We start from the raw sequence: 12,644 nt of genomic DNA, 5'->3' as shown, positions 1-12,644 counted from the left end.
CTACTACAAGCAATTTAGCAGAGATAGTGGTAGTTGTGACCAGCATGGGTGGCAGAGGTGGTTAAAAGTGGGTGAACTCTGAACACATTTCAAAGGAAGAGCCAGAAGATTTTACTGGCGGATTGGAAGCAAAATGAGGGCATCCAGGATGACTTCAAGATCTTTGGTCTAGGAGCTGGAAGGATGAGAGAAGATTATAGGGCAAGCATGCTTCTTAGAATCAGTTTGGGGCACGTCAAACTTGAGATGCCCATTCAACATTCAAGTGGAGAGGGTAAGGAGGCAGATGGATCTGCAAGTTTGGAGTGAATATGGGAGCCATCCCCATAGAGATGGTGTTTAAAGTCAGGAGACTGGATGAGATTACCAGGAGTATAGAGAGACAAGAAGAGATTAGAGACCACAGTGCTGGGGGACTACACTTGGAAGCTGGGGAGATGAGGAGGAGCCAGCAAAGGAGACTGAAAAGGAACATTCTAGGCTAGCGTTAGACAGAAAAGAGTACTCCTTGCAGACACGCAGGGCCCTACTGCAGGCTTCCAGGCTGCCCCTCAACACAGACATGTGAACTGCTAGGCAAGATCCCATCTCTTACTATCATCAATTCAATGGAGTAAAACTTCTTTTTAAAGAATAGTAAGACTAGGGGCCAGCCCCGTGGCCGAGTGGTTGAGTTCGTGTGCTCTGCTTCAGCGGCCCAGGGTTTTACCGGTTTGAATCCTGGGTACGGACATGGCACTGCTCGTCGAGCCATGCTGGGGCGGCATCCCACAAGTTACAACTAGAAGGACCCACAACTAAAAATATACAACTGTGTGTCCGGGGCGGGGCGGGGTGGGGGGGGGGGCTTTGGGAGAAAAAGGAAAAATTAAATCTTAAAAAAAAAAAAAAAAAGAAGACTCAAACTGAAGATGATAATCAAGAAAAGGCAAATAAAGACAGTAGACTATTATCCATCAAATTTGCCAAAAATTTAAACTCTCAAAATATTAGGTATAGTTAAGGATGTGCAGAAATGGAAAGTCTCTTCCAGAGAACAATTTAAAATTATAAAGCAAAATTAATTTTCTAGGTATCTATACAAGGTGTGATTGCTTATGCAAATTTAAAATACAAACAACAAAACCACATTCTATTCATGGATATAAACATGTATATTAAATGAATGGGAAGGAAAATCCCAGAACATAGCTATTGTTTGCCTCTGGGAGGGAGAGTGGCTGGTGATGGCGGGTAAGAGAATGGTGGTTGTTTCAAAAATATACTGAGGGGGCCAGCCCGGTGGCACAGTGGTTCAGTTCGCCTGTTCCGCTTCTCGGTGGCCTGGAGTTCGCCGGTTCGGATCCCGGGTGTGGACATGTCACCGCTTGGCAAAAGCCATGCTGTGGTAGGCGCCCCACATATAAAGTAGAGGAAAATGGGCACGGACGTTAGCTCAGGGCCAGACTTCCTCAGCAAAAAGAAGAGGATTGGCAGTAGTTAGCTCAGGGCTAATCTTCCTCAAAAAAAAAAACCCACAAAACAAACAAACAAACAAAAAAATATACTGAACTTATGAAAAAGACTGGAAGCAAATGTGAGAAAATTTTTATAATCATCAACTCTGGTGTGAAGCATGTGTGCATGTAGTAAGACGATTTGTATCTTTTTTATTAAAAAAACCCTCAAAGTATTTTTAAAAGCACAAAAGAGAATAATAAAAGGAAAACAAGACTGTCTGCTTAAAACAACAAATGTTTGCTACATTTTTAGCCGTATTCCAAGCCTATAATAGAGCAAAGGTAGAAGAATATATTTTGTTGGCATATTAATAAAGAATTATTAGGTCTCTAGCATGACACAGCACTTGGTAAAATCCACCGGTATGCTATAATTTACTATTCACTCAAAACCGTGAAAACACTCTGAGTACACTATCCATAAATACAGTAATTTAAAAAAATTAAACTGAGAGAAAAACAGGTAAAACTACCTAGTTTTATCAGAACACTTAATCTGAACAGGGAATTAAGCCATCAAGCATGAGTTATAATCAAAGACTTGCTTCAAGTGCTTCTGGAACAAGGTGAGAAATACAAAAATGAATGGAGATACGAAAGTCCATCAGTCAGCCAGCCAATCCAAACAATGCGTGTAACTAATGGACACCACACTTGATTCTCCTACGCAAACTGAGGATGCACAAGTACTACTTTCCCTTAACAACGTAGAGGACTCTACAGACATTTTAGTTAATTTCTATACGACTCATCTCTTGAAGAAGTAAAACATATGAGAATATATATAACAATAATAATAACACCTTTCACATTTACACATTTTCAGACATTGGTATTTCATATTGTAACCTCTACTTTGTGCCTTTTCTAGCCTGCAGGTAATAAATATACTTGCTGAAATTTACTCAATTTTCCCAGCTTTTTACTTTGAATTGCTCAACACAAGAGCAATAAAGCAAATAAATAATAAAGAGGGATTTTTTTTCACTTAAATAGTTACGGTAGTTAATTTATTGCATGACTACTAAGAGTAGAAAATAAATCAAACAAACTGTTTAGATGAGAAGTGAATTACAGATAAACTAATTTTATTTTATTAAATGTTTGTCTTTAAACAAAGACACCAATACAGAATTCAATTCCTAGCAATTAACAAATCAGTTTTTATACATGGAATCTAAAAAAAACCTCAAAAAACAAACAAAAACAAATTCATAGAAAAAGAGACCAGATTTGTGGTTACCACAGGTGACAGTGAAGGGAGGGGGAACTGGAGAGAAGTGGTCAAAGGACACAAACTTCCAATTTATTTATCAGATAAATAAGTCCTAGGGTGGACTGTACAGCAGGATGGCCCCAGCTAACACTGCTGGATGAGACACAGGAAAGTGGCTAAGAGAGTAAATCCTAAGAGTTCTCATCACAAGGAAAAAAAATTTTTTTTTTTTGCTTCCTCTCTCTTTCTTTTTTTTGCTGAGGAAGATTCGCCCTGAGCTAACATCTGTTGCCAATCTTCCTCCATCTTGCATGTGAGCTGCTGCCAAAGCATGGCCAATGACAGACAAGTGGTGTAGATCCACGCCTGGGAACTGAACCCAGGCCACTGAAGCCAAGTGCACCAAACTTAACCACTAGGCCACCAGGTCTGGCCCAGCTTTCTCTTTTTATTGAATCTATATGAGATGAGGGATGCTAACTACACTTATTGTAGTCAACTTTCACAATATATGTAAGTCAAACCATTATGCTGTACACCTTAAACTTACATGGTGATGTATCTCAATTATATCTCAATAAAACTGGGGAAAAAATCAGTTTTTAACACATATGTTCCTATAACAAAAAAGTTACAGATATGTTAACATGATATTTATTGTTAAATCCTGATACCATCATCCTCAATACGTATCAAAGCATCAAACAGTCTATAAAACATTAAAAAACTCCTTATTGGCCTAAATTTGTTATGATTAGCTTTTTCTTCTACTAAGAATTCATCAGTTTATCCCCAAAAAAGGATTAAAGGCAGTCCTTTCTTTGTGCCTAAAATACTGAATTGTATCATCTGTACCACTTAACATGTGAGTCACTTCTCTAGCACATTTAGAAATAAATTCAGGCTGATTAATTTAGTGTGTTACTGGCTGTCAGGTGGAATTAACTGCATTTGATTCTTTACCTATATTTTCAATGATATCCTCACCATTTTTCTCTGTATCGAACTAATGTATATTAGGTAAAACACAGCAAGCAGGTAAATGTTTAATTTAGGGCATTTTTCAAAAAAACAACTTTTTTTTTAACCTCTCTCTTTTGTTGATAAATTCTTGGGTTTAAAAAAAGATCTTACAGAAAGATAATTCTATTCTCTGATTAGTCAGAACAGATAAACAGATTTTCCCTCAAAACTGGTTAGGGCTAAATACTTATAAGTGTTGAATTAACATTGCTAAGAAAACAACTGGTTAACTTTTGCAAAATAAGAAACATTTTGGAGAAGCAGACAAATCTTTTATTCCACAAATATTTCCGGAGCAACTGCTATGTGCCAGGCACTGCGCTGAGGGTGAGGCAAGTATTATGCAGCCATGGATTCTGCTCATAACATGCTTAAGAATGTCAGTGGCAAGATAAGGTAAACATGTAAATAATCACAAAGTAAGGCAAAGGGATTCAACACTATCAGAAAGAAAAACTATAAAATACTGGCGGAGTTCAGAGAAGGGAAAAATTGCTTCCTGCAAGTGGTGTGGGAAGAGAAAATCAGAGAAGGCTTCCTTGACGGCTGCGGATTTGAGCCAGATCTTGAAGGAAAGTAAGATTGAGACAGTGTCGACAGGGAGTCACATCTGTGCAGGACTGAGGGCGGGGGTTTTCGGGGAGGGCTGTATACGTAGAGAGCCGGATCGATGTCATGTAAGCAGGAAATTCAAGCATTAGAGTAAGTGAAAGAAAGAAATGAGGAATAAGGGTGAAGAAGTAGGCAGGCACCAGATTACAGAGGATTCTGAGGACGTACGATCAAGCGGCTCGTACTTTATCTGACAGGTAACTGGAAACCAGTGGGAGACTCGGAGCAGAGGAGTATATGATCAGACACACGCTTCAGGAAGACTAATTTAACATCAGCGGGGACGGCAGGATAGGAAGGAGGACAAATTAGTGGGGAAAACTGATTAGGAGTCTACTGCATAGTATCAACAAGAGGTAACGAAAACGGGAACCAGGCAGTATCAATGGGAATGGAAAGAAGAGTATGGACGCAAAAAAAATAGAACATTGTAAACAGCATTTATGAAAAATATGGAATAAAGCCTTACCTGATTCTTCTGTATCTTGTTCATCTATTAAACCTACTGAGACGCCTAAATCCACACATTTCTTGCTATGTGTCTTGGACTTCATGTGTTTTGTCAGATTTCCTTAAGGGAAAAGAATGTTTACTAAGCTTACATAGTATTATTTTGCTATTGCATTTGTCAACACTGGAAAATTCCATTCCTATTTCAAGTGAAAGTACAGATTGTGGTTATACAATTCTAACGTCTAAAATTTGGACAAAAATATTGGTTATCTGTATGTTGTAATAACCTTGGTATTTATTAGTAATAGCTTCTCCTTTTCAAATCTGCCTCCTCTACTTTAACTCAACTTTCGCCTTATGCTTTCTATTCTCTAGTCCTTATTTATTTCTTAGAACACTTTAGACATACTTAAAGTCCCTTTCAGACTACATTAGGATCTATAGTTTCTGGGGTCAGAATTCTCCACCAGTCGTGTCTGCTGGTTCTCCCTTATAGTACTTTGTTGCTTTGCATGCTTTATAGTTTTTATTGCAAGTTGACTTTCAATAAGTTTGTTTTCCGTGGAGTCTGAAGTTGCCTGGGTTGTAGGAACATCTCTATGGGTCAGTTTTCCAATTGCTTCTGCCTGGGACCTTAATGGTTTCACTGGTTTCAGACCACTGATTCTAGACCAGTTTTTTATTTTTTTGGCATGGCACAAGTATAGAGTTCTACTTTTTAGCAGATAGCTTTTTCCCCACATGGCCCAAAGTCACTGGACAGGAGAGCCAGCTTATTTCAGAGGCCTCGGACTCTACCATAGAATTGGATTAAAAGGCCTGTGGGCATATATTTGGCTTTAATATCCTTATGGGCTTTTTTTTTTTTAATAACCATTCACCATGCTAGCTTAGAGTTTCTTTTTTATTTCTGGTACCTGGGAATTTGCCTCTTTAACTTTTGAGCTTGACTTCTACAAAAAACTATATTTGGCTGTTGTTATATTATAAACAGTATTTCTGTGTGTTTGGAACATGAGAAGGGATTTCCTGCATTAATTCCACTTCACCATATTGACTAGAAGTCTCCTAAGAGTATCTCTAAAGGTGTGTTTCTCTCTGGCAGCTGGTGTATCGACCTTTGTAAGAATTACTGGGTTCAATGAGAACCACTGGGTGCGCTTGCCCCAAGTGATCATGAATGCAGAGGGAGAGCTCAGATTCATCTGAGGACACCAAGCAGCTGGAGAGGATAATGCCACACGCACAAAAAATTGTCAACAAGGAAAAATGATCTCTTTAGAGAAAACAAACTGAATACTGAGTTTGGCAGGCAGGGGCAAACTAGTATTTGAGAATAAGCCTGTAGAAGAGCTAAAAATATCTGAATTATGGGTCCAAATTTTGGGCTTGCAGTAGCTGAAGGGCCTGCAAAATTGCTATATTTACAGAGCTTCAGTTCCACTAAAAAGTGCATTAGGTCCATGGAACTGGTCACACTTGTTCAAGCCGATTCTTGCACTAGATAATATGCACAGCATCCTAGAGTGCTCAAGGAGTTTAAGTGTAAGAGGTGCCTGGACCAGATAATGTCTAAGATCCATCACCCCGAGACCTCTGAGATTCTGGAGATAATGCCTGGCTTAAATGGCTTGGTCATGTCTGACATTTACTTCAAGTACACTTAAAAAATAAAATAAGAAGCAAATATGGCAAATGTTAACAACTGTTAGAAGATGATGGGCATATTGGTGTGCATTATACATATCTCTACTTTTCTGTATGCTTCAAAATTTTCCCATTAAAAAGTTATAAAAAATGATTTCACCATCTTAACATGGCTGAAACTTTTGACTTTCAGTACAATAACAATATTACAAACCAAATCACAAGGTCCACTAATCTCTTTCAAAATGCTTTTGTTTCCTAAATAGACAATCAGAGTAGGTTATTTGCCTTCTAAGAATTTAATGTATAATCGTAACTAGGCAAATTTGGGAATATAAGTTTTTAATGAGCATATTTTCTCATTAATTGAGCTATTACTTATTATTAATCAAATTCTGAAATAATTTAAACAATCTGCATTTAAAATATGCAAAACATGCCTATTTAAAATGCAAATACCCCCTGGCAATGCTATAAACTTTGTGTATTAATTTACTAGATAAATTTTTCAACAGATTTAACAAACATTAATCTAAATTCCCTGGAAAGCATGAGAGACTTTGTTTCTGGGTTCCCATAGCTACATATAGAGTCCAGCTTTCCAAGATATAAATGGGACTAATCCTGCAGAGATGCAAGCTTACTGTACATTTTCTGCTGACTGAACTTTAAAGCTGAATAGTGAAAATAAATCAATTAAAATTGTTTTGAAAATGTACTCATAAAATAAACTAAGAGGACACGTGACGAAGTACAGTTTTATAAGCATTACCATCAGAAGCATCAATTTCTGGCACCACAGATCACTCCTTTTGCACACCCGTATTTATCGAGCATGCCATGACATCACTCTTTCTGTTAACAACCAGACACATCCGACGAGAAGTAGAGCTGAACTGCTAGGACAGTAAGTAAATCAGAGCAGGGGAAAATCTACAGCCTAATCTAGATAGGTCTGCTACTACTTAGCTACCTGTAAAAGGAATCATGGAATCTGGGTACGTATATTCACAAAAAGCTGACCATAAAAAAAGGGAACCATCACACTGAGAACAGGGAAATACTGAATTTCTAATACTTTTTCCACCACTCTCTTTAGCTAAGGTAGCTTCCTTCAAATAAGTATTCATCACATAATTCCAATGAATTATCTGACAAAATAAAAAAATTAATGTAAACTCGACATGCAGCGTATTAGAGAAATGAAAGACAGGAAAACTGCTAACACAGAGCTCACTTTTCTGGGACTGCTGTGCTCTGTCCACCGCTTAACAAACATTTACCTACAATTTTACATGATGTTGTTTTGAGTTATTTCACTAAGATTAATACTTGGTGATTTATAATATTTTTCTTTGCCAAGAAATCTCTCTAGTTTCAGTTGGTTTTCCTTCCTTTATTGCCTTTATTTTATCAGTATAATTTTTAAATATCCTGATTCTTTTTCCTCCTTTTACTGAGAAATTCCCATTTCACATTATACCTTGATCTTTCATTTGGTACCATCATTCTGTACTTGGTCATCTTACATTAGTAATATTGGCCTATTAAATATGCTCCTGGTCTCATATTGGAAATTAATAGATGTTCATTAATCATAGGATCGAGACCAGTGGAAAAGCAATCCAAGGGTTAAAAGATCAAAGTGCTTTATCCTATCAAAGGCTTCACACAAGACCCGGAAAATTCTCCTGAGATCCACCCTCCACTTCCAGGAGGTTCCAGCTCTCAACACAGGACTTGAGAGCAGCGCCCCTCCTCCCTCCTCCGGGTTTCTTTAAACGTTTTAGGAATACTCAAGCCATCTGAAAAACAGTTTCTTGCTTCTTCCTTTTGTTCTACCACTCTTGTTCCAGGTACTATTAGCATTTAAGGAGAACTAATGTGAAGCTATTTAGTTGCTACATATTGTAACTCTCTTTAAAATGACAATAGGTAGCCAAAAAATGTAATAAATTTTGTTCAAGAACTGATCACTATTTAAAACAAAAACTGTTAAGACAACCAATATAATCAGAAAAAGCAAATGTTAACTCGAAGGGATAAAAATAAAGTATTTTCTGTAAAAAATTATCCATTAAATATTGTTTAGATATTGTTCTTTCAGACAGAATTTTATGGTTACATTGCTTTGTTTTAGAGGGATTCTGATTTTTTAAAGGGTGGTATATGAAATTAAATCTCAAATAACAAATTTTTATGGAATAATTCATGAACAAGGAGCCCAACGGAAAAAGCAAACATTTTATAGTAGTGTATCTGTTACATGTAACTGAGAATTTGTGGAGGGTAAGATTACCTTAACTATAATAAAGGCTTACAGTTTAAATGAAAACATATAAAGAATAAAAAGAGTACTAAATATAATTTCAATGACTAGTCCTGAGTTCTTCATAAACATTAAAATACACATTAAATAGTACAAAAGTTAGAAAATTTTTGAAGCTGAAATTCAACAGAATTTGGGTAACAAAAAAAGCATCATGGAAAAGCAAAAGAAATGACTATGCATGCCTAAAAGTAGATAATAAGAGATGAATGTTATTATTATAAGTTTACTGTAGTTATTATTTTAAATTTTTCTTCAAACTCTCAGCATTGAAGTGAATTTACTTGTGATTATGAAAATTTCTTTTTCTTCCTCAGCCCCAAAGTAAACATTTTTGAAAATCTATTTGTCACCATGTTATGCAACTGTGATTTGGAAAGTAAAATAAAAAAGGGCAGTTGCTCCTTTTAAAATGTTATATTTATTATACATATTCTAAAAGTGTATAATTAAAAACTTTTTCCCAAGAGGTCTAGAAACATATAAAGAAATAAGACCGCAATGTTGACAAGATGTAATTTATATGAGTCTATTTAAGCTACTGCATCCTTGGTCAAAGAATCTGCAAAGCTGGGTCTTAGCGCTACTAACTCAACGCGTATGAAAAAGGACCACGAAGCAACGTCATCTCATACCTTTAGTCTTAAAGGAGAAGTTACAGTAAGTGCAGTGGTAGGGGCGGACATCGGTATGGGTTCGTATGTGTTTCTTTAACATACTAGGTTTCTTACAACGTATTCCACATTCTTCACAAATGTACTTTCCTCTTCCCCTGCCTCGGACATACACATACTCTTCATTTGATTTATATCTGATTTAAAGAAAGAAAAACGAATAGGGAGATTGGAGACTATGTCTTTGAGAAAATATTGATGATTAAGTCAACCTAAAAAATAAAACCAGGCACAATTTTTATAGTCCATCAATATAAATTTTATGCACACTTATGAGCAACAGAATATTCCAGTTTTCACAGCAACACTTAATATTTAATAGCTAATTCTAATCAAACAACCTTCTTCAATACTAGGTTTAATTTTCAAATATTTCTTCTTTTTAGGTCACTGGTTTAAAAGTTTCCTTTACTGTTAAATTGAATCACAACTGTATTAAAGTATTTCTGAGCTTCACTATCACTACAATTGGCTTCTACAATTTGTTTTTCTTATAACCAAATACACAAAGACATCAAATAGGCAATGAATTCATCTCTCCCAGCGCACATTTCCCAAGTCTCTCCTTACTGTAAATCAACACGAAACCCAGGGTTCACCTGAAAACTTGGTTCTTAGCTGTCTTGTAGGACCTACAGCGTTTCCTAAAGAGTTATCATTTTCTTGATCAAAATAGAATTATTTAACATAATACTAACATATATCTTGCCACGAAGATTCTGTTAATAAGCTGAGAAACCTAGTAACATTTATATAAAATTGGCACTAGTCTTCATTCACATAAAACCAAATGTACATTTAAAAAGTAAGTTTAAATGTACATTTAAGAAGTAAAATTTGTACTTGCCCTCCATCAAATATTTTAATTCTTCTTGGTTCACTTTTGATTAAGGAATTTTCTTTATCTTGCTCACTGTTAATTTCAGAGGCATCTTTATTGCTGAATTCAACTACTGTGGACTTTTGATTACCTAATGCTCTCTGAAAGGGAAAAAAAAAAAGAGAAACTAATTTAATAAAACTGAAAACATAAACATGCTAATGTTTCACTTGGAAATTAAAACACGGCAGAGCACAGTACATATAGTTAACTTAATGAAATGCAATTCACGAAGTCACAAGTTTAAAGGTCATTTGCTTTATCTCCTCCCTTATCTTTAATACATCTGTCTATACCAAAGCAAACTGACAAATCTTCCGCTATTTTAAAATACCACCACAGTCCACGACACCCCCAAATAAAGGCTTTACAAGCGCCCACCCTGGTGTCCCACGAGTTTAACAGGAACTTCTTTTAATAGACTAAATATTCTTTCTTATATCTAACCAGCCACTGAAACTAGAGTTTATTTCTTAAAGAGTTCATTCTCTGGCAATGGAAAAGAGCTAGTTACCCTTTGATGTGGTAACGTCTCACACTCCTGAGAAACAAGGCTAAGCCCCTTCAACTCCCAGGCACTGTCGTTAGAGCAGACGCCCACTCCTCAGTGTTTTATTCCCCTTGCTCCCAGTATTTTAAACCAGAATGAGAGTTCCTCTCCATCTCTTCTCAAAAGTCCTGAATACTGGTAACTATGAGATAGGTCAGCTCAAAAGTTAGGTTTTGGCCCGGTAATCATTAAATCTCCAGAAAAAAGTACTGAACATAAAAATGATAAACAATGTGTGCTTTTCTTCTAGAAACATCATAGTGACACCACCTTACGATACAGGATTTTACACAACCACAACATGCACAAACAGTTTCCTCACTCCCTCAGCCCCTTCCACTCTCACACATCCTGTGAGGCAGGCAGCGCAGGGGCCTATGTACACCCCAGAGAGGAAGGACGCTCTCAGGGTTAAGTCACATGTCCAAGGTCAAGTGTTAACAGCAAAGGATCAAACTCCAGTCCTCCGGCCAAATGCAACACAAGGCACAACTTTCCTGATGAAGGGCCTCTTTGTTACAAACCTCCTTTAAAAATTACATCATCAAGTAGACAGCTATTGTACTGCAATGACTTACTAACAGTGAGTGATGAGGGGGTGTGTGCATCATGGATGGAGGGCCTATGTGGTCTCAGACAGAAGACCCTGGAAAGCCCCTGTCCTTACAAAGCCAGGAGCAAACAGAAGCTGCTGGCCTGTTTCCCAAAAAGGTGGTGTGAAGAGGTAATGACACTGACCCCAAGAGGAGAAAATGCAACCGTCTCCTCTTTTCCTGGTAAACACATCAGGGTTCCCCACAATCTGGAATATATACACACACCTTTCTCTGACTTTATCCCTGTAATGGTAATCCTATTTCTTACCTTCTGTTCAGTACCAAACTACCACTTATCTTTTGCTTACTTTCTTACTATCAAATCTGGCTTCTATTCACCAAAGTTACCAGTGAGCTAAAAGCCAAAATCCTTATCATTTCCTTAGTCTTTCTATGCTTGACCACTCTACGGCATTATACGTTGTTGACCCATCGTCTCTCTTAGAAATCCTTTTACTTTAGAATTTATCTGTTCTTTTCCATTGTGGGTGGTGAGTTAGTCAACCCAGTACCCAACCGTTTGTAGCCACTTGCCCATATGACTGAAGTTTCCAGTGATATGAGAACCGCTCAGTGCAGATACGACATCAGTCTCCATCTTCACTTGACCTCTGCTTGAACGACTCTCCTGCAAACATCTCCTTCCTGGATCTGCGTGATGCCACTTTCTCCTGGTTCTCCTCCTTCCTCTCTCACCAACTGTTTCAGTTTCCTATGTCGACTTTCTTCCTCCATTCACCCTTTAAATAGTAGTGATCCTCGGGATCCACTCCAGGCCATCATCTCTTTTTTTACACTCTCCCTGGGCAATCTCATTAATTACACCTACGCACTGAAGAATCTCTACATCTTCCACCTGGAGCTCTCTCCTAGCTCCAAATCTAGAAACACCTTTCCAGGGTAATTTTGCCAGGGCCTGTAGTACAGAAGGAGAGTAGGCACTCTTCATAGGCACTTAAGGAATATTTATGGAGCTCTGTTTAAATTCTCATGATCAGGTCTCATCTTCTAAGATTCTGATTTAGCAGATCTAGAATAGTCTGGTATTTAAAAATGAAATTCCACAAATGGTTTGCACGCACCTCCTTCACAGAGAAAGCATCATGGCTCTCCACCACCATGAGCATTCTTCGTTTTTTACCTACATTTCCAACTTCAAAGTATG

General features: G+C 37.3%; 1 protein-coding gene across 10 annotated transcripts in view; it reads right to left on the bottom strand.

Annotated features, from left to right (window-relative positions):
• The window catches only part of HIVEP1 (HIVEP zinc finger 1), a 135,789-nt gene that overhangs the window by 19,633 nt on the left and 103,512 nt on the right, over positions 1–12,644 (bottom strand). For 7 of the 10 annotated variants that reach the window (XM_008523183.2, XM_070584070.1, XM_070584073.1 and 4 more), the window contains 3 exons: positions 10,301–10,434; positions 9,415–9,590; positions 4,820–4,921 (listed from right to left, as the gene is read on the bottom strand). In XM_008523183.2, coding sequence (XP_008521405.2) covers positions 4,820–4,921; positions 9,415–9,590; positions 10,301–10,434 — 412 coding nt within the window. The remainder of the gene's footprint in view (positions 1–4,819; positions 4,922–9,414; positions 9,591–10,300; positions 10,435–12,644) is intronic. The other 3 variants (XM_008523185.2, XM_070584072.1, XM_070584077.1) reach the window with 1 other exon arrangement.

The sequence above is a fragment of the Equus przewalskii genome, chromosome 19, assembly GCF_037783145.1.
Source record: "Equus przewalskii isolate Varuska chromosome 19, EquPr2, whole genome shotgun sequence".
Taxonomy (NCBI): domain Eukaryota; kingdom Metazoa; phylum Chordata; class Mammalia; order Perissodactyla; family Equidae; genus Equus; species Equus przewalskii.
The sequence above is the reverse complement of the archived record's forward strand: the minus strand, read 5'-3'. Positions and strand labels throughout refer to the sequence as shown.